Source organism: Panthera uncia, chromosome D1, assembly GCF_023721935.1.
Source record: "Panthera uncia isolate 11264 chromosome D1, Puncia_PCG_1.0, whole genome shotgun sequence".
NCBI classification, from domain to species: Eukaryota; Metazoa; Chordata; class Mammalia; order Carnivora; family Felidae; genus Panthera; species Panthera uncia.
This window is the reverse complement of record NC_064808.1, coordinates 52,183,557-52,205,645: the sequence shown is the minus strand read 5'-3', so window position 1 is coordinate 52,205,645 and position 22,089 is coordinate 52,183,557. Positions and strand designations below refer to the sequence as shown.

The 22,089-nt window shown below is 37.2% G+C and overlaps 2 protein-coding genes and 1 pseudogene across 2 annotated transcripts; 2 read left to right on the top strand and 1 right to left on the bottom strand.

Annotated features, from left to right (window-relative positions):
* Positions 1-1,458: 1,458 nt before the first annotated feature.
* LOC125917857 (uncharacterized) lies at positions 1,459-1,579 on the bottom strand (annotated as a pseudogene).
* A 9,670-nt stretch (positions 1,580-11,249) lies between these two features.
* Positions 11,250-12,275, top strand: LOC125917035 (olfactory receptor 51F2). The gene has a single exon (XM_049623288.1). The coding sequence runs from the start codon at positions 11,261-11,263 to the stop codon at positions 12,206-12,208; it is 948 nt and encodes a 315-aa protein (XP_049479245.1). The 5' UTR covers positions 11,250-11,260; the 3' UTR covers positions 12,209-12,275.
* Positions 12,276-21,129: 8,854 nt separating this feature from the next.
* LOC125917025 (olfactory receptor 51A7-like) lies at positions 21,130-22,089 on the top strand. Its single transcript, XM_049623277.1, has one exon. It carries the CDS (start codon positions 21,130-21,132, stop codon positions 22,087-22,089), a length of 960 nt encoding a protein of 319 aa, XP_049479234.1.

The following is a 22,089-nucleotide window of genomic DNA, read 5'->3' as shown; positions in this document are numbered from 1 at the left end:
GTGCACTGCTTGGACAATTGTTGTGGGTTGAATTGTGTCCCCCCACCCCGATTTATATGTTGAATTTCTAACCCCCAGTACCTCAGAATATATCTTATTTTGAAATAGAGTCATTAAAGACATAGTTAGCTAAGATGAACTTACACTGGAGTAGGGTGGGTCTTGGTCCAATATGACTGATGTCCTTATAAAAATTGAAATTTGGACCCAGAGACATATAAATAGATAGAGAATACCATGTGGACATGAAGGCAGAAATCAAGATGATGTGTCTATAAGCCAGTTTTATAGCAAACCACCAGAAGCCAGGAGAGAAGCATTGAACAGATTCACTTTCATAGCCAACAGAAGAAACCAACATGTCTGATACCTTAATCCTAGACTTCTAAGCTCCAGAACTATAACGCAATACATTTCTGTCAGTTAAGCTATTCAGTTTGTGGCACTTTATTATGGCAGCCTAACAAACTAATACAGCAATAAATACATTTTATCCTTAATTTTAAATCTTCATCTATAAATAATTATACTCCACATGAGCCAGTGGGTTTTTTTTTTTTTTTTAACTAGGCTTCACGCCCAGCATAGAGTCCAATGTGGGGCTGAACTTGTGATCTTAGATCAAGACCTGAGCTGAGATTAAGAGTTGGGCAGTTAACTAACTGAGCCATTCAAGATCACCAGCCAGTGGATTTTAAACATCGTTTTTATTAGTTTATCTAATTAATTGCTAAATGTAATTTAATTCAATTATTTATCTAATTAAATTGTTTTCTATTTAGGCAGTGATCCTACTGTGTCCCACATAACTTAGGGGTGGCCTTGTATGCATGTAAGGATAGATCAATACATTATTGAAAAAAATGATAAAGAAACCAGAATTTTCAGCAGAGAAAGTAATGCAATTCAGGGACAGAAAAATGTCTTTATGGCACTAAACTAATTGTTTGTATAAAAGAAAAATGAACCTTAACTCCTACCTCAAAAAAATCTTTACTGAATTATAATATAAACCTAGATTTGAAAGCTAGAACTATAAATATTCTAAAAGAAAAAATAGAATAATATTGTCATGAACTTTAGGAAAGGAAAGATTTCTTAGCCTGCAAAAAGCACTAGCTATGAAAGAAAATAAATCAACAGTTGAACCTCATCAAAATTTTAAAAAATCAATTTCAAAAGGTGGCATTATAAATTTGAAAAGGCAAACATGGGGTGCCTGGGGGGATCAGTCAGTTGAGCATCTGACTTTGGGGTCAGGATCTCACAGTTTGTAAGTTCAAGCCCCATATGGGGCTCTGTTCTGACAGCTCAGAGCCTAGAACCTGCTTCGGATTCTGTGTCTTCCTCACGCTCTCTCTGTTTCTGTCTTTCTCTCAAAAATAAATAGACATTAAAGAAAAAAGAAAAGGCAAGTCACAGATGGAGAAAATATTCACAATGCCTATAACTGAAAAATAAAGTTCCATAATCAATTAATGAAAAAACAAGCAGCTTATTAAAATTTTAAGCAAATGATTTATTAAACTGATAAGAACAGATACTACACTTGATCTTAGCCAAAAGGCCGAGAAGTGATTTAAGCAAATGATTTAAATAGGCACGTCACAAAAGACAGTGGATGAATACACATGTGGAAAGTGCTCAGCATTATTATTCATAGGAAATAAAATACCAAATCACAATGAGATACCAATATAAACTTATTAGCATAACAAAAATTAAATACATTGACAACACTAAGTATTGGCAAAAATATGGGTCAATTGACACACTCAGGTTCTAAGTACAGCCGCATCAGGAAACTTTTTGGCAATTTCTAATAAAGGTGAGCATCTCTTTAAAAAATTTTTTTTAATGTTTATTTTTGAGAAACAGAGAGAGACAGAGCATGAGTGGGAAAGGGACAGAGAGAGACACACAGAATCCAAAGCACACAGAATCTGAGCTGTCAGCACAGAGCCTGATGCGGGGCTTGAATGCATGAACTGTGAGATCATGGCCTGAGCTGAAATTAAATGCTCAACTGTCTGAGTCACCCAGGTGCCCCCAAGGTAAGTATCTTTTTGACCAAGCAATTCCGCTTATAGTTCATACCCCAAATAAGTGTTTTATATATGTACCAAAAGTGTCAAAGAATGTTTATAGTAGCTGTATGTATAAACAGCTAAGATGTGAAAACAACTCAAATCTGTCAATTGGAGATTAAACAAATTTGCTACATTTATCCAATTGAATACTACTGAGCAAAGAAGGAAAAAATAATAAAGAACTGGAAAAAAAAAGCATATATAGAAACAATATTGTGAAATTTCAAAGTACCAAGGATAAGAAAAGTAGAACCTAATGCTTTAGAGTAAAGACCTATAAAGAAAGACCAGAAAGTTTAATTTTGGTTTATACAAACCTAGCTATGAATAGGGGAGATTTGCTTGATAGTTTCTATATGCCAATTTGTATTCTAACAGTTTAAAAACTACAGATTTACTGATTCTGTACAACAACTCAATGAAATAGGTATCAACATTTTACAGGTAGAGAAACTAAGGCAGCAAGGAGTTAAGTTTTACAGTGTAGACATACAGAACCAGAATTTTTATCTCTAGTCTTATTCATTACATTAAACTAAACCTTGAAAATGTTCAGAGAAATTATTATAGCCTAACAATTCTATATACAGCCAAATCCATCAATAAAGTGTAAGAGCAAAAACAGTTTTTTTGACAGGCAGGAACACAGAATATTTATCATTTTCTGCCTCCTTTTTTTTTTCTTAATAAAACCAGAGTGTGTGCTTCAGCAAAATAAAATGGATATCCAATCGCCAACCAAGTATGAGTGGAAATTATTCAAGGATATCATGTAAAGTACTCCCAGGAAAGCAGCATTTTGATATACTTTAAAAAATGCAGAATATAGGAGCGCCTTGGTGGTTCAGTAGGTTGAGTGTCTGGTTTTGGTTCAGGTTATGATATCACAGTTTTCTGAGTTCAAGCCCCACATTGGGCTCTGTGCTGGCAGCGTAGAGCATGGTTGGGATTCTCTCCCTCTGCCCCTCCCCCCCCCATGCTGTCTCTCTCTCCAAATAAATAAATAACCTTAAGAAAATGCAGAATGTTTTAAAGCCTTGCACAAAATAAATCCTCAGAGAAGAAGGGGTGTCAGAAATTCAGAAATCATGCTCCATCTCAGACCTAATGAATCAGAATTTTCATTTTAATAAGATCTTGAGAATATTTGTATGATCATTTGATTTTGCAAGCATTTAATTATCATTAGGAATAAATAGCAGTAAGGCATTAGGGAGATGATGAAGAAAGCTTGTCTTTATCCTGTAAGCAAGGAAAATAGAAGGTATTTGAATTTCAGAAAACAGATAGTTGTCCAAGAAAACCATGGTCCAATGTAAATTAAATAGAAATTTGGCATAATTATGGGCAATAGAATCAGTAGAAAAGGAAAGAATTGATTTTATATTAGTAGCACCATGTATTCTAGATTCTGTGTTGAATAATGTGTATTTAATCAAATAAAAATCAAATAAAAAAAATTTCAGTCAAAATTTATTTCCTTTAAGGCTCAAACAACTGAAACACAAATATGCAATATTTAATCATAGCTTTAACACTTTACATAAATTTATATATCTTATCCAGACAAATATTACAGTGTAGGTGACTAAATTTGGGAATGAAGAAGGGAAAGAAGGAGGAAGTGTGAGGGTATTTCTTGCCTGCAGCTTATATGGCAATAAATAGGATCTAAAGTTAATGGAGAGAAAAAAGAATGTTTATATTTATTGAAAAATATTACAAATATTTAAATAGTTAAAATTTAAGTAATTAAATATTAAAAATAATTTTAAAAATAATTAAAAGAGAATGGTAAACATATTACTGATCTGCTTCAGTCTAGTGATGAGCCTCTTAGGGAAAGCCTAGTCCTCACACCTAGAATCATGCTGCTCATCTGATTATATTATTTCTAAGCCCCAAGGGTCTCTTGGCAGCAGGGCTGGGTTACATGCTGGGCTCCTTATAGAGGCACCCACATGCATAGGTGGCTGGTCGGTGAGTGGGAAAGGCAGCTCTGCCTCTGTTGGGAGCCAGGTAAGATGGCAGGAGCAGAAAGAGCAGACCAAGGAGAGGGACTGTGAGAGCCAATGTGGAGGGTGAGGTTGGATGAACCAGTGGGAGGCACGGAGCAGGGTAGGTACTGAGAAACACAGGACTGCAAATCAGAAGTAGAAGAGTACAGATAATGGGAAGAGGCGTTCAGAGCGGCAGGCACAAGCTGAATGTTGTGGGAATTAAGTGAGATATCAGCCAGAAGTTTGCAAACGAATATTTATTCCAAGGAGAAAAACACTGAATTCAGTTATGTCAAGGAAGTGGAGTGAATTGTTGTAATTCTGTGGGGTCCAAATTTGACATGTATTGTATACTTTATTGCTTCACTCAGCTTTTAAATTTGACTGATTTCCATATCCTCATTCGCTAGAAAATAAGTTTTTTGAGTTCTTTCACTTGGCATCAGCTCCACCTTTTTACAGGATCCTGGTAGTCTGAGCTCTCTAACAAGTGTCTTCACACAAGCCATTTATATTTAGAAAGAAGTAATTCAGGGACATCTGGGTGGCTCAGTCGGTTAAGCGTCCGACTTCGGCTCAGGTCGTGATCTTGCAGTTTATGAGTTAGAGCCCTGCACTGGGCTCTGCACTGATAGCTCAGAGCCTAGAACCTGCTTAGATTCTGTGTCTCCCTCTCTCTCTGCCCCTCCCCCACTTGTGCTCTGTCTCTCCCTCTCTCTCAAAAATAAATAAACATTAAAAATTAAAAAAAAAAGAAAGAAGTACTTCAAATGCATCTTGGTATTTGACCAGTTATCACAGACAAACTGGAAATAGGCAGGGATATTTTTTTAAGTTCCAGGTTTACAGATGAGGAATCTTAAATGGGAATGGGTCACCAAGGTCCTACCTCCCATCAATGTAGGAGTAAAGACACCTGCCTTCATCCTTGTTATGGTACTGGATCAGAATAATACATTCCAATGTCCACTATGTCCTTCATGACCAAAGCCTCTGGAAACAGAAATCTGCTTAGTGTTATGTTTCCCATTCCCAACTCCCTCACCATCGATCAAACCACAGACTGTCCTCAAGCAACAGACACACAATCTATTTGGAAGGGCATGCAGCAGCAGTCTTTGGTCTTAGCCTTCTAATGCATGTATGATATGCTGTACTTTTAATTTTGTTTACAGGCATTTTTTGTAATCAATAGTATTTAAGTTGGGTGCAGTGTTTTCTATCAGTATTTTATTTAATGGTTTTATTTTCATCTTAAGTAGAAGGCGTTCCCTAAAAAAGTCACAAATGCATTTTCTTTTATTTACTCTTTTTTTAAAAAAATTTTTTTAACGTTTATTTATTTTTGAGACAGAGAGAGACAGAGCATGAATGGGGGAGGGGCAGAGAGAGAGGGAGACACAGAATCTGAAGCAGGCTCCAGGCTCTGAGCCATCAGCCCAGAGCCCCACGCGGGGCTCAAACTCACGGACGCGAGATCGTGACCTGAGTTGAAGTCCCACGCTTAACCGACTGAGCCACCCAGGAGCCCCTTATTTACTCTTAATATTATTATAGGGGTTGGTTTTACCTTGAATTTTTAAATTCAAATGCAGGGGTCTGTGTAAAATAGGGATAGATGAATATTTTTATAAATTGTTAGCCAATTGACCAAATATCATTTATCACCTATCAGTTACTTTTTCTAGTGATATAAAATGCCATTGTCATCATATTCTTTATCCTCATCACGCATTTTTTTGAAATGCTATTCTTTTCTGGGGACATATATTTTTAAACTTTGACAATATTATATTTTGTTATTATAATAACTTCATCTTACATTTTGATATATCAAAGGACAAATCCCCTCTCTTTGTCATTTTCAATATTATACTGAATATATTTATACATTTATTGTATCTAATACACTTTAGGATCCATCTATCACTGTCCATTAAACAATCTTGTGTGTTATTGATTGATAAATGCTTTAATTTATGAGAATATTAATGCAAGAATTCACATTGTTTCACTATTGGATATTTCTATCTTCAGGAAAGAAATAAAGGACGTTTTTTATGTTCTTCACTAAATTTTTAGAGGCCTCTTCTCTCTAACGATACAGACATTGTATTATACCAATACTTTTATAGTTTGGTGGCTACTGTAAATAAATCCTTATTTTTATAAAATTCCCTCAATGGTTAATTTTTATGAACAGGAATAGCTATTTATTTATTTATATTCTATGTGGTCACATTATTGAACTCTATTTTAAGAGTTTGCAGTCTTTTCTTTTAGATTTTTAAGTAAAGAATCAATTAAAACCTAAATAAAGTTCTTTCAAAAATTTCTTTTTAAGAGTAACACTCTCCTTTTATTTACTTTTTTCATTTACTAAGATTTTTCCATAGAATGTTGAATACTAGTTGTGATAGTAAATATCTTTATCTTGTACTGACCTTAATAGAAATGCTTTTAGGGGCGCCTGGGTGGCTCAGTCGGTTGAGCGACCGACTTCAGCTCAGGTCATGATCTCACGGTTTGTGAGTTCGAGCCGCGCGTCAGGCTCTGTGCTGACAGCTCAGAGTCTGGAGCCTGCTTCTGATTCTGTGTCTCTCTCTCTCTCTGCCCCTTCCCCACTCATGCTCTGTCTCTCTCTGTCTCAGAAATAAATAAACATAATAATAAAAAAAATTAAAAAAAAAAAAAAGAAATGCTTTTAATTGGTCACCAGTAAATATGTTTTGTTCCAAATTTCTAGAAGATGTCTTTCATTCAGGGAGCTATTTTCTTCCTAAATATTAATAATTTTATCATGAATTGCCATTGCATTTTCTGATTTTTCCCTCAAGTCTTGATCAGGTTTTCCACCAGTAATCTGTTAGTATAGCCACATCATTAATAGATTTCTTGAACTGAATATTTTTTTTCATTTGTAAGACAAAGTGTACTGTTTCAAAGTGCAATATTCTTTAAAGGAACAGTTACATCTGACTTGCTAAAAGGTTATTTATAATGTTTGCATGTGCCATCATAAGTAATTAGATGAATAGCTTTTCATCTATTTATATGCTCAAGAATAGGATTTCTCAACCTCAGCCCTGTTAACAATCTGGGCTGGATAGTCCTTGTTGTCTTGTGCATTTGAGGATATAAGCATCCCTGACGTGGACCCACTAGATGCCAGTAGCACTCCCTCCCCAGTCGTGACAACCAAAACTGTTCCCAGGCATTGCCAAATGATCCTTGCTGGAGGGGATGGTAGTGCAAAATTTCCTCTTTTTCACTCTACTAGAATTTTAGAAATACTCTACTTTTTTTTTTTCTTCAAATTTGGTTTCTTCAAATTTCCTCATCATTGCCATTTCTGTTGGATTTGATTTCTTGGGCTAAATTGGTGATTGATGTTTTTCTATAAAGTCAATTTTATATCTGTTACCCAATATATTGTTATACTTATGCATCCTTAAACCATTATATTTAAAATTTTATTTCTCTATCCTTTTGTTTTCTTTTCCATTTCTTATGCCATTAATCATGCTTTCTCTAAAAATTTCTTGACCACTTTTAAATAAGTTCATATATTTTCTTTTTGGCTTTTTTTTAAATGTTTATTTATTTTTGAAAGAGAGAGAGAGAGATAGAACACAAGCAGGGGAGGGGCAGGGAGAGAGGGAGACACAGAATCTGAAACAGGCTCCAGGCTCTGACCTGTCAGCACAAAACCCGATGCAGGGCTCAAACCCACAAACTGTGAGATCATGACATCCAAAGTCGGATGCTTAACTGACTGAGCCACCCAGATGCCCCCATATATTTTCTTTTTAAGTAATCAACTTTGGTTTTATAGTTAACTCATTCATTTGTGCTCTTAATCTTTGTTAATTTCTTCTTCTTTCACATTTATTTAAATATTTTCCTAGCATCTAATATTGAAAATTTTTTAAAAATAATAGTTTACACCCTTGTTTTCTAATAAATTTATGTTATTCAGACTACACATTACACTCCAGTGTCTTCTTTTATAGAGCACTTCTCTACTTGGCACAGAACAGGGTTTTAATAAATGTTTGCTGAAGCAAACAACAAATAAATGTCATTGTTCAGGGGCAATGGACTTTTTACCTGGTTAGCCATATCTTAAAAATGTCCTAATAGAACCTTCTAAACACTACTTTGATGCCAGGTCACAAGACAGCTATATGTATTTTTCATGCTGGAGTCTGAGCTGCTGTCTGTTGACAGACATGAATGTCATCCTGTGCCAATACTTGCATTACATGGTTGACCCTGTCTGATCCCTCTGCTGACTGTTACCTATGTGGAGTCAATGACCAATTTAATCTCAATTGACCAGAACCTTTGTTCGAATGTCCTCCCTAACGGAAACACCCAGATAAGAAGAGTATCTTTTCAAATCTCCCTTAACCAGCCTCTGGAGACTAACAAAATTTCATTCAACCTGATGTAATGGTTCCTAAAAAGGTTTTGTTCAAGATCCCAAATAAACTTAATCTCTTTCTGACTTTCCCTATATTTATAGCATTATAAGAGAAATGTGGAAATGTGTGACTTTCTCATTTTTATTCAGTCTAAAGGATTGTTTAAAGGATTGTTTTCTTGTTTTTATTTTTCTGGCATAGAGAAGATGCTTAATAAATGGATGTTGTTATTGCTTTGGAGCCCTTGTCCTTTTATATTTATAATATGTTATTATTATTTGTAGGTTAATTTAATAGGCATGGTTAGATAGCATGAAGATCTGAAAGAGATTATTTTGTGCTTAAATAAAGAAGAGGTGGAAGGAGAAAGTCTTTAGAGTTTGAGCAGAAGGGACTTGGTGATTGGGAAAGATGTAAACATACAGGGCAACTCCCAGAGTTATGATTTAGAGAATTGGTTAATTTTGTGAAAATTATAAGCTTTGTTCAGAATATAAAGGATTAAGAACAAGTATAGGGCATAGGGGAAGATGATCAGTTTGGTTTTGAACATAATTGAATTGAACATGGATTTGATTTACGCATGAGAAATCCATATGGCAATGTTCAGAAGGAACATCTGTCTTCAAGAACTTGGAAACCACAGCTGCCTTCAGATATTATTTGAAATTTTTCATTAAATAAATGAAAGATGAAACTGTGAAAATGGGCAAGATAATTTAAATGACTTGAGAATGGCCAAAAGGCAGATTCCTGAAGGATTCCAAAGTTAAGGTTCTTTGGGTGGGGAGTGGGAAGCCAGAGAGAGAAATTGCTGAGTGGTGGGAGAAAAGTAATAGAGATTAGTGCCAGTACGTGAGGAGAGAAAATTCCCAGAAAGAAAGTATCCTTAGCATAATAGGTAAATGAAAGGATAAATGAAAGGATCACAAAAGTGAGTGAATCAAGGGCTCCTGGGTGGCTTAATCAGTTAAGTATCTGACTCTTGATTTCTGCTCAGGTCATGATCTTACAGTTTGTGAGTTTGAGCCCTGCATCTGGTTCTGTGCTGATAGTGTGGAGACTGCTTGGGATTCTCTCTCCATGTGTCTCTGCCCCTACCCCCATTCACTCTCACTGTCTCTCTCAAAATAAATTAATAAGCTTAAAAAAAAATTAGTAACCAAATCTGGCAATTCTATTTTACTGTTGTTTTCCATAGTGGGTGTAGCCTCAACACTAATTCTCTGGCCCTTTGTGCACACAGACCATCAATGAGATTCTTTTCCCCAGAAGCCTGAAGAGCTTTGTATTTACATAATTCATAGAGAATTAACACCTGAAACTTAAGACTCTACTCCAGAGATGCTACGTTGACCAAAATGTGTCTCTGGAAGGTACAAATTTGAAAAATGTTTGCCAGGGACATTTGTCAGACTGGTTTAGAGATTCCTCCTATGCATTCCTCAGCCTTATTGAATGAAGGAATTGGAGTCTTATATGCAGATTCTGACTTCAGCTTTTCTACTGTCTAACTGTATTATATGGGGAAAATTAATCACTTTAAACATTGTAATAAAAATATTAAGAATGACAACTTTTTATACCTCATTGGATAGTTGTGATGATTGAATAAGATTATGGATATGAAGATGATTGCATTTGGCACATAGTATGTGTTCAATAAATGATGGCTATTAAGGTTCTTTGTGTTTTAGGAGCAGCCTGTGCTATTTATCAAAATGTAGTGCTTACTGCACTATGTTAAAATAATGGCAAGGTTTATCTTTCTCTCTCCCTCTTTCTTCCTCCTTTCCTCCCTTCCTCTCCTCTATCTCTCAATTTTTCCACCTTCCCTTCCTCCCTGCCTCTCTTTCTTTCTTTCTTTCTTTCTTTCTTTCTTTCTTTCTTCTCTCCCTTCCTTCCTTCCTTCCTTCCTTCCTTCCTTCCTCCTCCCTTCTTCTTCTACCTTAATTATGTATATGGTTTCTCTCAACAATTAGACAGTACTTTATAAAGATAACCTTAGGAGATTTATTTTTGAGTCTTAGTTTCCGTTCTACCTCCTAGAGTTGGTATATGGATGAAATTACATGATGCATATAAAATGTCAAATAACACATAGAACTTTCAACAAATGGGAGTTACAATTATTTTGTTAGGATGGTACTTTGGACCACCTTATAATCACATATATAAACATGTGTGTCTTGGGGTTGTCTTTGGCATTCTTCTGTATATTTCCCAGGAAAAAAAATAATAATATCCACATTTCAAATGTGACTTGATTTTTCAGTGCTTTATTTCAGGATTAGTAATTTATTTTCAAAAAATACTTCAAACCATTATATTATTGTATTGTACAGCTGACACTACTATAACACTGTATGTTAATTATACTTCGGTAAAAAATATTAGAAACCAATTTTCTCATCATATTGTTTAAGTGTTCTACTGGGAACGTTGAGAGGAAAGGATGACTTCATTGTGATGTTTGTTGTCATCAAAGAGAACTATAGATTTAAGAAAAATTAGATGTGGAATAATTCAGGGAATCTTCTCTCTTCAATAAATGAGGAGAAGCATGGAGAGAGGCTTCCAGTACTAGCAAGCTCATAAAAAAACCTAAAGTACTTACAAAATCAGCAATAGTAACTCAGTGAATGTTAGAGTGCCAGAAAGATGTTCTAAGTGATGAGCTATATATTTATTATTTATATTATGTTCAGTTATTCAAATATCCCTGTCTTCTCAGTCCCTAATTATGTTGGTCCTCAATAATACCAATGCTCAACTTCTGACCTTCTTCCTGACGGGTATCCCAGGCCTGAGAGCAGCCCAGGTCTGGGTCTCCATCCCTTTTTGTCTCCTGTATGTCATCGCCCTCTCTGGGAACAGCATGATCCTATTTGTGGTCGTCCGTGAGCAGAACCTCCATGAGCCCATGTATTATTTCCTCTCTATGCTTTCAGCCATCGACCTGAGCTTATCCCTGTGCACACTTCCTACTACCCTTGGTGTTTTCTGGTTTGAAGCTCGCGAAATCACCTTAAATGCCTGCATTGCCCAGATGTTCTTTCTCCATGGATTTACTTTCATGGAGTCTGGGGTTCTATTGGCCATGGCCTTTGACCGTTTTGTAGCCATCTGTGATCCACTGAGATATGCCACCATCCTCACCAATGCCAGGATTGCCCAGATTGGGATAAGCATGTTGATAAGGAACGTTGCTGTAATGTTACCGGTGGTGCTCTTTGTCAAGAGGCTGTCCTTCTGCCGTGCTGTGGCCCTTTCACATTCTTACTGCTACCATGTTGATCTCATTCAACTCTCATGCACAGATAACAGAATCAACAGCATCCTTGGTCTGTTTGCACTTTTTTCCACGACGGGGTTTGATTGTCCTTGCATCTTGATCTCCTATGTCCTGATCATTCGATCTGTTCTCAACATTGCCTCCTCTGAGGGGCGGCAAAAAGCCTTCAACACCTGCATATCCCACATCAGCGCTGTTGCCATCTTCTACATCCCTCTCATCAGCTTGTCTCTTGTCCATCGCTATGGCCATTCAGCACCTCTGTTTGTCCACACCATCATGGCCAATGTCTTCCTTCTCATCCCTCCTGTGCTCAACCCTATCATCTACAGTGTGAAGACTAAGCAGATTCGAAAGGCTATTGTCAAGGTCTTAATTCAGAAGCAACAAATCTAATCATTAGTAATCTCAGAGTAGAGACAAAGCCATTTATGAATGAATGCCTTGGTAGAATGGTGTAATTATCCACAAATGGCCTACATGTGCTTTCAACAACCTAAACTATGCAACTTATAGGTTGTGTGATATTTGCTTAGTTTCCTTGTCAGTAATTCCACATTAATGTTGCCTAAATTTTGTTTCATTTTCAATGTAAAGTGAGATATGTATGTAAACAACTATTCATATGTACAAGTAGTATGTGTCCTGAATAAAATGTTCGTTCAGACTGCATACGATAAGTCCAGATTTAATGTAGGAAACTTTGTTAATAAACCAATTGTTCTTTTCTAAATGATATAAAAAAGATAATTTATAATTTGATGTTTTTCTTCTTAAAATTTTTGATTAACTACAAAAATAGCCATTCTATAGAGTGAATCTTATAAGCATATGAATGCAATTCAACATTGGATAATATATAGGTAGTTCTTTTACCCTCTATTATGTGTAGGAGTATATCTAATGCACATACAAAATGTCATATCAAGTGCTCAGGATCAGTTCCTACTGCTGTTAGCTGAACATTAAAAGTTGGTAATAACATTACTAAACCCAGGAGTGAGGATTACACAGTTTTCCTAAGATTAGCGTCGGTAAGAAGGAACTCATACTCTTGGCTCTTTCTTTATCCTCATTTCTGCCATTATTACTCTATCTGTGGGCCCTCTGAATCAGAAGTAGTATAGCCAAAGCTTGCTGATATTTACACATAGGTTCTTTCTTTCTGATTGTTGAGTTCCTCCTCTGAGATGGGTACTGTTTTGTGGATATTAGCATGAGATGCAATATGTCTACTTCAATATGTATTTCATATACATCTTCTACAGACTACCTTATCTCTTTTCTTTTAAGTTTGCTAGTTACATTCACTGGCCAGCTATCCAAGCCCTTCAGCAAAGTACAGAAGTCCATGTATATCCACATACCTCAGACAACCTCTCTTTTTACATGAAGTTAACAACCAAGGGCACTGTCCATTAAGGGGATTTTCCTTCAGCACTCTTTTTTTTTTTTTTTTTTTTTTTGTGGCCTCCCATATGTGAAGGTATTGTGCTACTGTATTCTACTTCTGGTTAGTGCCAACTTGCCCACTAATCCATCCATGAACCGAGCCTGAATATTTTCCTTCTTTTCCATTAACGTATCAGAAACCTTCAGTGAGGCCATGAATGTGAATTAATGGAGAGCATCTATATATCAGTGATAAGTGTCATGGGATCCTGGGACAACTATTCATAAACTTTACTTGTGCTTGTTTTGACTTTGTACTTTGTCTTCCCTACAATAATGGTGCAAACTTTACAGATGAGAGTTTTCCCAGCTCATAAATGTAATATAACCAATTATATACTTAGGAACCTGGAGAATAAGCACAGGTATGAAAATCACTGGGCTCACTTGGAGACAAAATTTGCCCAAAATTCCATTAATCATCTTACCCCAATAATCTCATACTTTAATCAAAAAAGAGCATAATGTTATGTTTGGTTGCTTATTATCAGTGAGAGATTGTATCCTATATCCAATAGTTCTCAAAGGTTTTGGGTATTCTCCTTTCCTTAATGAACATTTGTAAATGGACATAGGTCCATTTTGGAAAAGATATAGATAATTTGTATTGCATGTTTCCAGTAGCATAGCAGGTTATTTCATCAGGGACACCAAGATTCATGTTCAGTTAATGGGCTCTGGATATGTGCAGCAACTTAAATCTTTAAATAGGTGAAGCAACTTAAATCTTTAAGTTTCCTATTAGGGTGGTTGATGTCAGCCTGATGCTCAGAAGCTCTTTATTTTAAATGCATGTCAATTAGCTCCCAGTTACTGTCCATTGTGCTCATCTTCAGAAACATTATCATCTATTGCAATAGGTCACTATGGGTCCTGTCACCCTGATTGCCATTTTACCTTTGCTATTCTCTACAGTAATTATATTTACCTTATGATTTTAAGTCCTTCCATGTGTCTCAGGATCACTTCATCTTCATTGTCAGTAGGGAGGCCAGTTCCACAGGGGCAGATTACATTGCCAAGTCTAGGCTGCAGAGCATAGCAATCACCGAACTATTCAAAGATACCAAATACCCTCTTACAAATGCGTTCTTTATTGCCTTAGTGAAGGAGTGTCCTCTCTTTTCTCCCAGAGAAAATAATCATGTAATAAATTCTCTGGTCCTACATGATAAATCCGTTCTAACATGTCTACCTCTTTGAGATTTCTATAGTCTATATTTTGCAAAGAAGATCTGACATCTCTATCTAATTTGCTATAGGTAATCATCATGTTCAAGTTTCAATCAACCATCCCAGCAGTGCATTATCACAGTTGCTAGGTATCCTTGATATAATGTTAAACCTCAAATCATAGATGAGTATCCTCTGTCAATAATGTCAAATTGTTTGTGTCAAATTCTTCTCTATCTTAATTAATATTTATGTCACTAGCCACTTCCTATGCTGACTTACATCTAATACCTTCGAGATATACTCCTATAGGTATTCATTTGATTCTAGTTAGTACAATCAGGTAGGCTTTGCAATGATGTCACTGGTTAAACTATTTTCTCCCCAAATGTTAATAACATTTCCCTGCTCAAGCTTTACTGAAATCAGACTGGTTATTGGCTTTGGTACAGTGAGAAGCGATGGGGCAAGATCTTGCATAGGAAAAGCATTGTAAAGCATTGTCCTCAGGTTTGGTTTTTGTAAGGTTTCTGTATAAGGTAAAATAAATATCATCTGTAAATCTTCTCATGAGAGGGGAACTCCTTTGGCTAACATGGAATATTCAAAATTTCCAAGATTTTTAGGCTTATACACTCAAATGTTAATATCCCAGCAGTGAAGATCATACCACTTCCCCATTTTTTTATTCCCAGTATTTTTCAGTGTTACAACTTTATAAAAGAAGATTTATCAAAACTGAGCATTCAATTTGCCTTGCAGTTCTGTTACTCTTTCAGTTAAATCATGTGCTGGATTTTTAGAAGTATATGATCTTTGGCTGAAGGAGATAAAGATTTCCTTAAATGTTCCTATAGGGGGCATTCTGACTTTCACAGCATGTCCTGAGTTGTCAATTGGCTGTCCTAATCTAATCATTTTCTATTTAAGGTTTCTAATGCAGATACACAACAGTTATCCCATCTCATAATCTTTATAGTTAATGTTTTTTAGGTACAAATGAGAGATTGGATTCAATGTCCATAGTCACCATGTAACCTAACATCTCCCTTCCACCTGAATCTCATCCAACCAACCACAGGTGACAGTCATAGTAATTTTGATGCCATTGCATCTCAGGAATCATTGTAAGCCCACTGACCACTGGCAATAGAGCCTTAGTTGTCAGTTGACCATGCTATTGTAATGTGATTCCAGGGAGCATGAGTGAGGGATAGCTGGTGTCAAAAAAGGAAAGACAGTGAGATGATACAAAAATTTATTATTGATTTGGACACTGCATTATCCAGACTCCAATCAAGAGACAGAGACCACATAATTATTTGAGAAGAAAAGGTTTAATAAAGAAGTAGATTAACAGGGAAGTAGATTAGCAGGGAAGTTGGCTAGTAAGAGTTAAAAGATGAGAAGAGGATATAAGGAGTAACCACCCTTCCTAGGGTAGAGATGGAACATTCAAGAAAGAGCCCTCTTCTCCTTCCTGTAAGCTTGTGAAGTTATAAGGTGTCTATTGATGAAGCTTGCAAAAAATCTTCCCTCTGGGAGTTCCAAGGAAGGTGCCAACTCTCTGAACTCTAGGTGCCAGACAAGCTTATGACTGCTGGACACTGCTGGAACTGGGATATGGATAGAGTACCCTTTATAGGATTATAATGCATTTCCATGTGAGGCTCAGGCTGGGGTAGCTCCAGGCTGCCCTTTTGGGTTGAGGGTTGGGTGGCCAGCTTGCTAACTAGATAGCCCTATGTTGCCCTAATTTATATACACAGACCCAGGGCTAAGGAGAAGATGTAGGAGATTCTCCTTCAGCTAGAGTGCTGCTCCATACTGTCTGAGCCGCTGGTTATGTCACTGTTCTCCCAGTGAGTAGCTGGAGAACAAGCTCAGTAGCTAATTCTGGAAGAAACTGTGCACCACTGGAACCAAGCACTGAAGCAATCACACAGTGCCAAGCAATGGAAAAACAACATGTTCTGTGGGAATCCAGCCAACAAGCCACACAGAAACCAAGAAGAGAAAACCCCTTCTCCCTACAGTGTTCCTCCACTACTTTCCACTAACCAGTCTTAATAATGTGCCAGCTGACAAAAGAGAAATATTTACAGAGTCCAACACCATCATCATAGAGTAGGCAAAAGGCACTTTGGAGCTGAGAGATGGTAAATCAAGAATGAGCCAGACATCATTATGGACGACTATTGACCATTCCTGCAGACCCATCTCTGAAGCCTTACTTATCAAATATGTCTCATGACAGTCAATCCAGGAAAATAAGGAGGGGAACATTTATCCATTGGATCACATTTACCATTGGTCAAAGTTTATCCTATGAGCTGTTAATTCCATCATACTTCCTCACATGTATGAACACCAAGTGAGTATCTGAGAATGTGTCATGACTTGGTGTCAGTCCTGGGACAAGAATAAAGAGGTGCACAGTGCAGGCCTAAGGCAAGGGATTATCATGTTCTCCCTGTGTGAAGCCAGCCAATGATTGAATAGCCCAGTTGTTGCAACAGTGACAGGACAATGAGGTCAAAGGATTTGAAGTGGTTCACTATAAGAAGCTGATTCACCACATAAACTCAAACCCTGATGTTCTGGCCTGGAGAGCTTGTAGGCTGACAAGGGATTGGTTGCCTCTGAGTGAGGTTTGAGCCATCTCTCCTGTTGAAAAGTCCCCTTGTTCTTTTCTGGTACAAGATCTACTCTCCATTTAATTCTATAAATCAGTTGGTGGCATACTTACCAACTTCTATTTCTTTACCTTTTTTAACCTCAGGTAGAGAAGGGAAATGGTTCAGAAAAGGGTTTTCATGGGCTAAATGTTTTAGAAAGGATGGAGTCAGATCCAGGACAATGGGGAAATTTCTACAAGCATATCAAGCACATAGATGTGGTCTCAGAGAGGGCCAATGAGAGAAACTCCTTTTATTTTTTTTAAGTTGGGCTGTGGAGCTTGAGCTCATGACCCTGCGATCAAGAGCTGAGCTGAGATCAAGAGTTGGACACTTAACCAACTCAGCTACCCAGGCACCCCAAGAGAAACTCCTTTTATAGGGAATATAAATTCCCTATAATTCATAGCTTTGTACATTAAAATTGTCATATTAACAATAAAAAGAGGAAAAAAGAAGGGAAGAAATGGAGAAGGAGGGGTTGGGGCAGCAATTTGAATTGGAGAATGAAAAGCAGGAGGAAGATAATACATTTTATTTAATTTTTCACCTATATTTTCTTAGGTAAATTTGCCTTTTACCTAAATTTATCCCTTCTAAGGACAGAGTTCTCAATGCCATGCATCCTGAAAAGAACAAAGCACTAATTTTTTTTTAGTTCCAGCTGCTTTTCTTCCTGGTGATCTTAAAGCTTTCTGGACCTACAGTTCAAGGAGTGTTCAACTCAGAATGATGCAGATATATGTCAAGGAACAATGGGAGGATGTAGACATAATTGAACCATGTAACTCCATTATGATCCTAGATAGATGCTGGATTAAGCATAAGAATTTATTTTACTTCGTCTAATGTTCTGACTATAATATATATTTTGAAATGTGGAAAATCAATATGAATAGGTTAGAGCCCTCTTTTCTCCACTTTTCTGCCTGACCTACTCTGATGACTATAGCTCTTACCTCTAGCACATCCTCTTTTATATTAACCTGAAGACCAGTGTGATCATTGCTGGTCTATGCAAATTGGTTCATTTATCGGTCGTTACTTTGTTTCAAGTCAAAGGTGTTTGCTAGATCTAATTTTCTGTTCTCTCTCTGAGAACCACATGTCCTCCTACAACATGCACCAGAATTATACTTTTTATTTATTTCCAATTTTCAAAGTTGAGGCTGAATAAAAATTGATAGTTCTTCTGAAATTGAGGGCCTAAGATACCAGAATCTTGTGATTCTGGGCTTTTCTTTCTCTTATGTGAGATTAAATGCCTTCAATGGCTGATAAATATGAAGGGACTGGATATAAGACAGTGAAGAAAGGAGTCAATGATAAATTTGAGAGCTTGTGACCTACCTAAATCCACTCACATTTAAAATAAAAGTAGACATTGTGATGACCAAACAGAAAATATCTGTTGGTACAATTCCACATAAGGTCTGTGATAGTCTTAGATTGAGTTTACTAAGGCCTACACTTAATCTTGGAGCCATAGCTGGATATAGGCGACCTTACCAATGTCTGAGACAAACTGTCCTCAAAGTCTGCACCTGATGTAGGAACAGCATCTCAAGCATTAATTAAATCTACAACTGTGAGTCTGAGCCTGCTCTCTGCATTTCTTGGGAGAGCAGGTTATAGATAGATGTAATGAAGCTAGAGAGTCATTGTTCCTAGGGGAGTAGGTGTCTGTTAATTCTCAGGAGGATGTGCCTATGCTAGGGAAGAGTACGAGGGTATATATAAGGATATGGATTCCCAACATGGTGCTGGAGCAGAGAAGTTATAGAACCTGGAAGAATTTGAAAACTTTTCACCCTTGCTCTGGGGTAAGGAACCCAGGAGCCTAGTAGGTGTCCTAGAGACTCAAATTGAATTTCCCTCAGTTTATTTTATGTTTCCCAATGAAAACTCTGCAATTTATAGAGTTCAACCTTATGGCTTTGAAATGGTTGTAGGTAAAATGCTTCATGGCTTCTTCAGCCTAAGAGATCAAGCTGCATTTGGGACAGCATTGAAAGCTGAAAAGATTAGAGAACATATGTGGGATGGGGTACATCTTTATATTGGCATGATGGACACAGTTGAAAAGACAATGATGCCAGTAGTAACTAATTTGTTTAGTTACTTGATTTAGGCTGGCAGCTTTTCAAAAAATAACTCAGACATGGAATCTTAGAAATGACCATTTTAAGGTCACCTTTTGAACAAGAATGGATAGTGTATTATCACCTTTCTCCCTGTGAATCCCATTCCCCTGACAAGAGCCGAGTGTCACATGCACTATTGGGGTTTTTCTGGTTTAGAGCTGCTAAAAGGAGGGTTACCCAAGGTGTGAGTGATGCTGACACCAAGAACATGAGCAGGATCAAGTCCAAATACCAGAGGTAAGAACCTGAATTGGTCAGCAATCTAAAAGGTAGACATTGAATAGCCAAGAGAAATGGTAAGCCAAAAGAAATCCAAGAACAGGGAAAGAAGGACAAGAACCGTGGCCATTCTGAACGGGGCCACTAGCGATTGAATGGAACCAATGCGAGTGTTTCAAACACCTACAAATGACGACTGTCATATGTTATTCACTACAAGGAAACCCACCACATTTGAAAGGCTGAGGTGAAATGGACACTCAGTACTGAAATATGTTCTCATCACTTCTGCATATGACATACCCTACACACCACGAACCTTACAGTCCCTATCTTGAGTCAAGTGGAGGCAAAGGTCCTTTAAAATTTTAGTAGCAGAGAAAAAGACTAGTAAGTGTCCTCCCCTTCTTCAGTGCTATTTCCACCCCTCACCTTGTAATTTCTTCCATCTGGATACAATTCATTCTTTCTCTACCCTTGCCAGGAAATGCTCATAAACCCTCCATGAAAGGACAAATACTTGTGGCCTGGCCATTCCCTTCTCACCGCTTCTTGTGGTCTTCTAGCTGGAAGCTCACCACTTAGGGGATGATAGCTGGTGTCCGAGGAGTCCTTCCTCTGCTCCCTGAGGTGCTGTGCTCACTCAGACTGCCTCAGGCTACAGTAATGTGCTGGCATATAGTGTTTCAACCTGGAGATCTCTTGGTGATTTATGGTTCTGGAAGTGGTGTTGTATAAGACAATTAGGAGGGGGTAGAATTAAAAGACTATAAGAAAGTACTGAGCATCACCCTCCATTTCCAAAGTTCTGATGGGAAAATTTAAAACATTTTGTATATTTGCTTCATGTGTTATTGGCTTCTTAAAAATGAAAAATAAAACATTACTCTTAAATTTGAAGTTCCCTTTGACACATACTCCATTTCCACCATGCTCATTCTACTGTGATTTTTTGTGTGTGTACACACATGTGCACACACATGTGTGCTTGTATGCATAATTTTCTAGTACAGGGGCCAACAAACTTTTTCTGTAAATGGCCAGGAAGTAAATATTTTAGACTTTTCAGGCCATGTATTTGTCTCTGTCCTATACGTTTCTTCTTCTTTTTTTCTTTTGATACAACACTTTAAAATATTTTTTAAATTCTCAAAGGTTGAATTTGGCTCTGCAAATTAGTTTCCCAAACTCTGTGGTAGGTCAATTTTATATTTTCACACACATGTATCATGAACAATAATATATTAGGCCTCCTTTAAGTCCTGCTACTGTAGCATCTGTGATTTGTATGAATATATGAGCATTGACCACATCCAAGATGTTATAGATTTTCCAGATTGCAATATATTCCAACTTAGTTTACTTGATGCATAAATCTTAAAAAGTGGTGTTTTTTTTAAAAGGTTATCAAACACCTTGTTGCTTCCAAGCTATAAGGAACAATGGTAGACTTGAAGGTCTCAAATGAATATCATGAAGAACCTATTTAAATTGACTCTGTATTTTTCTTTATATAGAAAAAGTTACATTATTGCTTGATACCTAAGGATGAGCTATACTTAATTTAACTGACAACTGAACTTAATTGTGTTCAGTACACACAACTAAGAGAATTTGTTGTTGATGTTGTTTATCTACCAGGAACATATAAATGAGAGACCTATTTGTGATGTTTTCTCTTAATACCTCAGAAGTTGAAATCTCCACCTTCCTGTTGGTTGGGATCCCAGGGTTTGAGAGTGTACACATTTGGATCTCCATCCCCATCTGCTTTATGTACCTCCTGGCCATCCTGGGCAACTTAACCACCCTGTTTGTCATCAGGACAGAGTCTTCCCTGCATGAGCCTATGTACTATTTCCTCTCCATGCTGGCCCTATCTGACCTGGGCTTGTCTTTCTCTTCTCTTCCCTCTATGCTGAGGATCTTCTTGTTCAATGCCATGGAGATTTCTGCTGATGCATGTATTGCCCAGGAATTTTTCATCCATGGATTCACAGGCATGGAATCCTCAATGCTCTTGATCATGTCCTTTGATTGCTTTCCAACCATTTTCAACCCTCTGAGGTATAATTCCATTCTTACCAGCTCCAGAATTTTGCATCGTGGGCTGATATTTGATATTAAAAGCATTCTACTAGTTCTTCCTCTTCCTTTCACTTTAAATAGACTCAGATACTGTAATAAACACCTGCTCTCACACTCCTACTGTCTCCACCAGGATGTCATGAAACTGGCCTGCTCTGACAATAGGGTTAACTTTTACTATGGTCTGTTTGTCGCACTCTGCATGATGTCAGACAGTGTTTTCATTGCTGTTTCCTATGGGTTCAACCTGAAGACTGTATTGGGTATTGCATCCCATGGGGAGCAAGTTAAAGCTCTTAATACCTGCATGTCCCACATCTGTGCTGTGCTCATCTTCTTTGTGCCCATCATCACCTTGGCTACCATACATCACTTTGCCAAGCATAAATCCCCTTTGGCTATGATTCTGATAGCTGATGCATTCTTGGTGGTACCACCTTTGATGAATCCCATTGTGTATTGTGTAAAAAGTTGGCAGATTAGAGTAAATGTCCTGGAAAAACTGAGTCTAAAGTCTAAATGA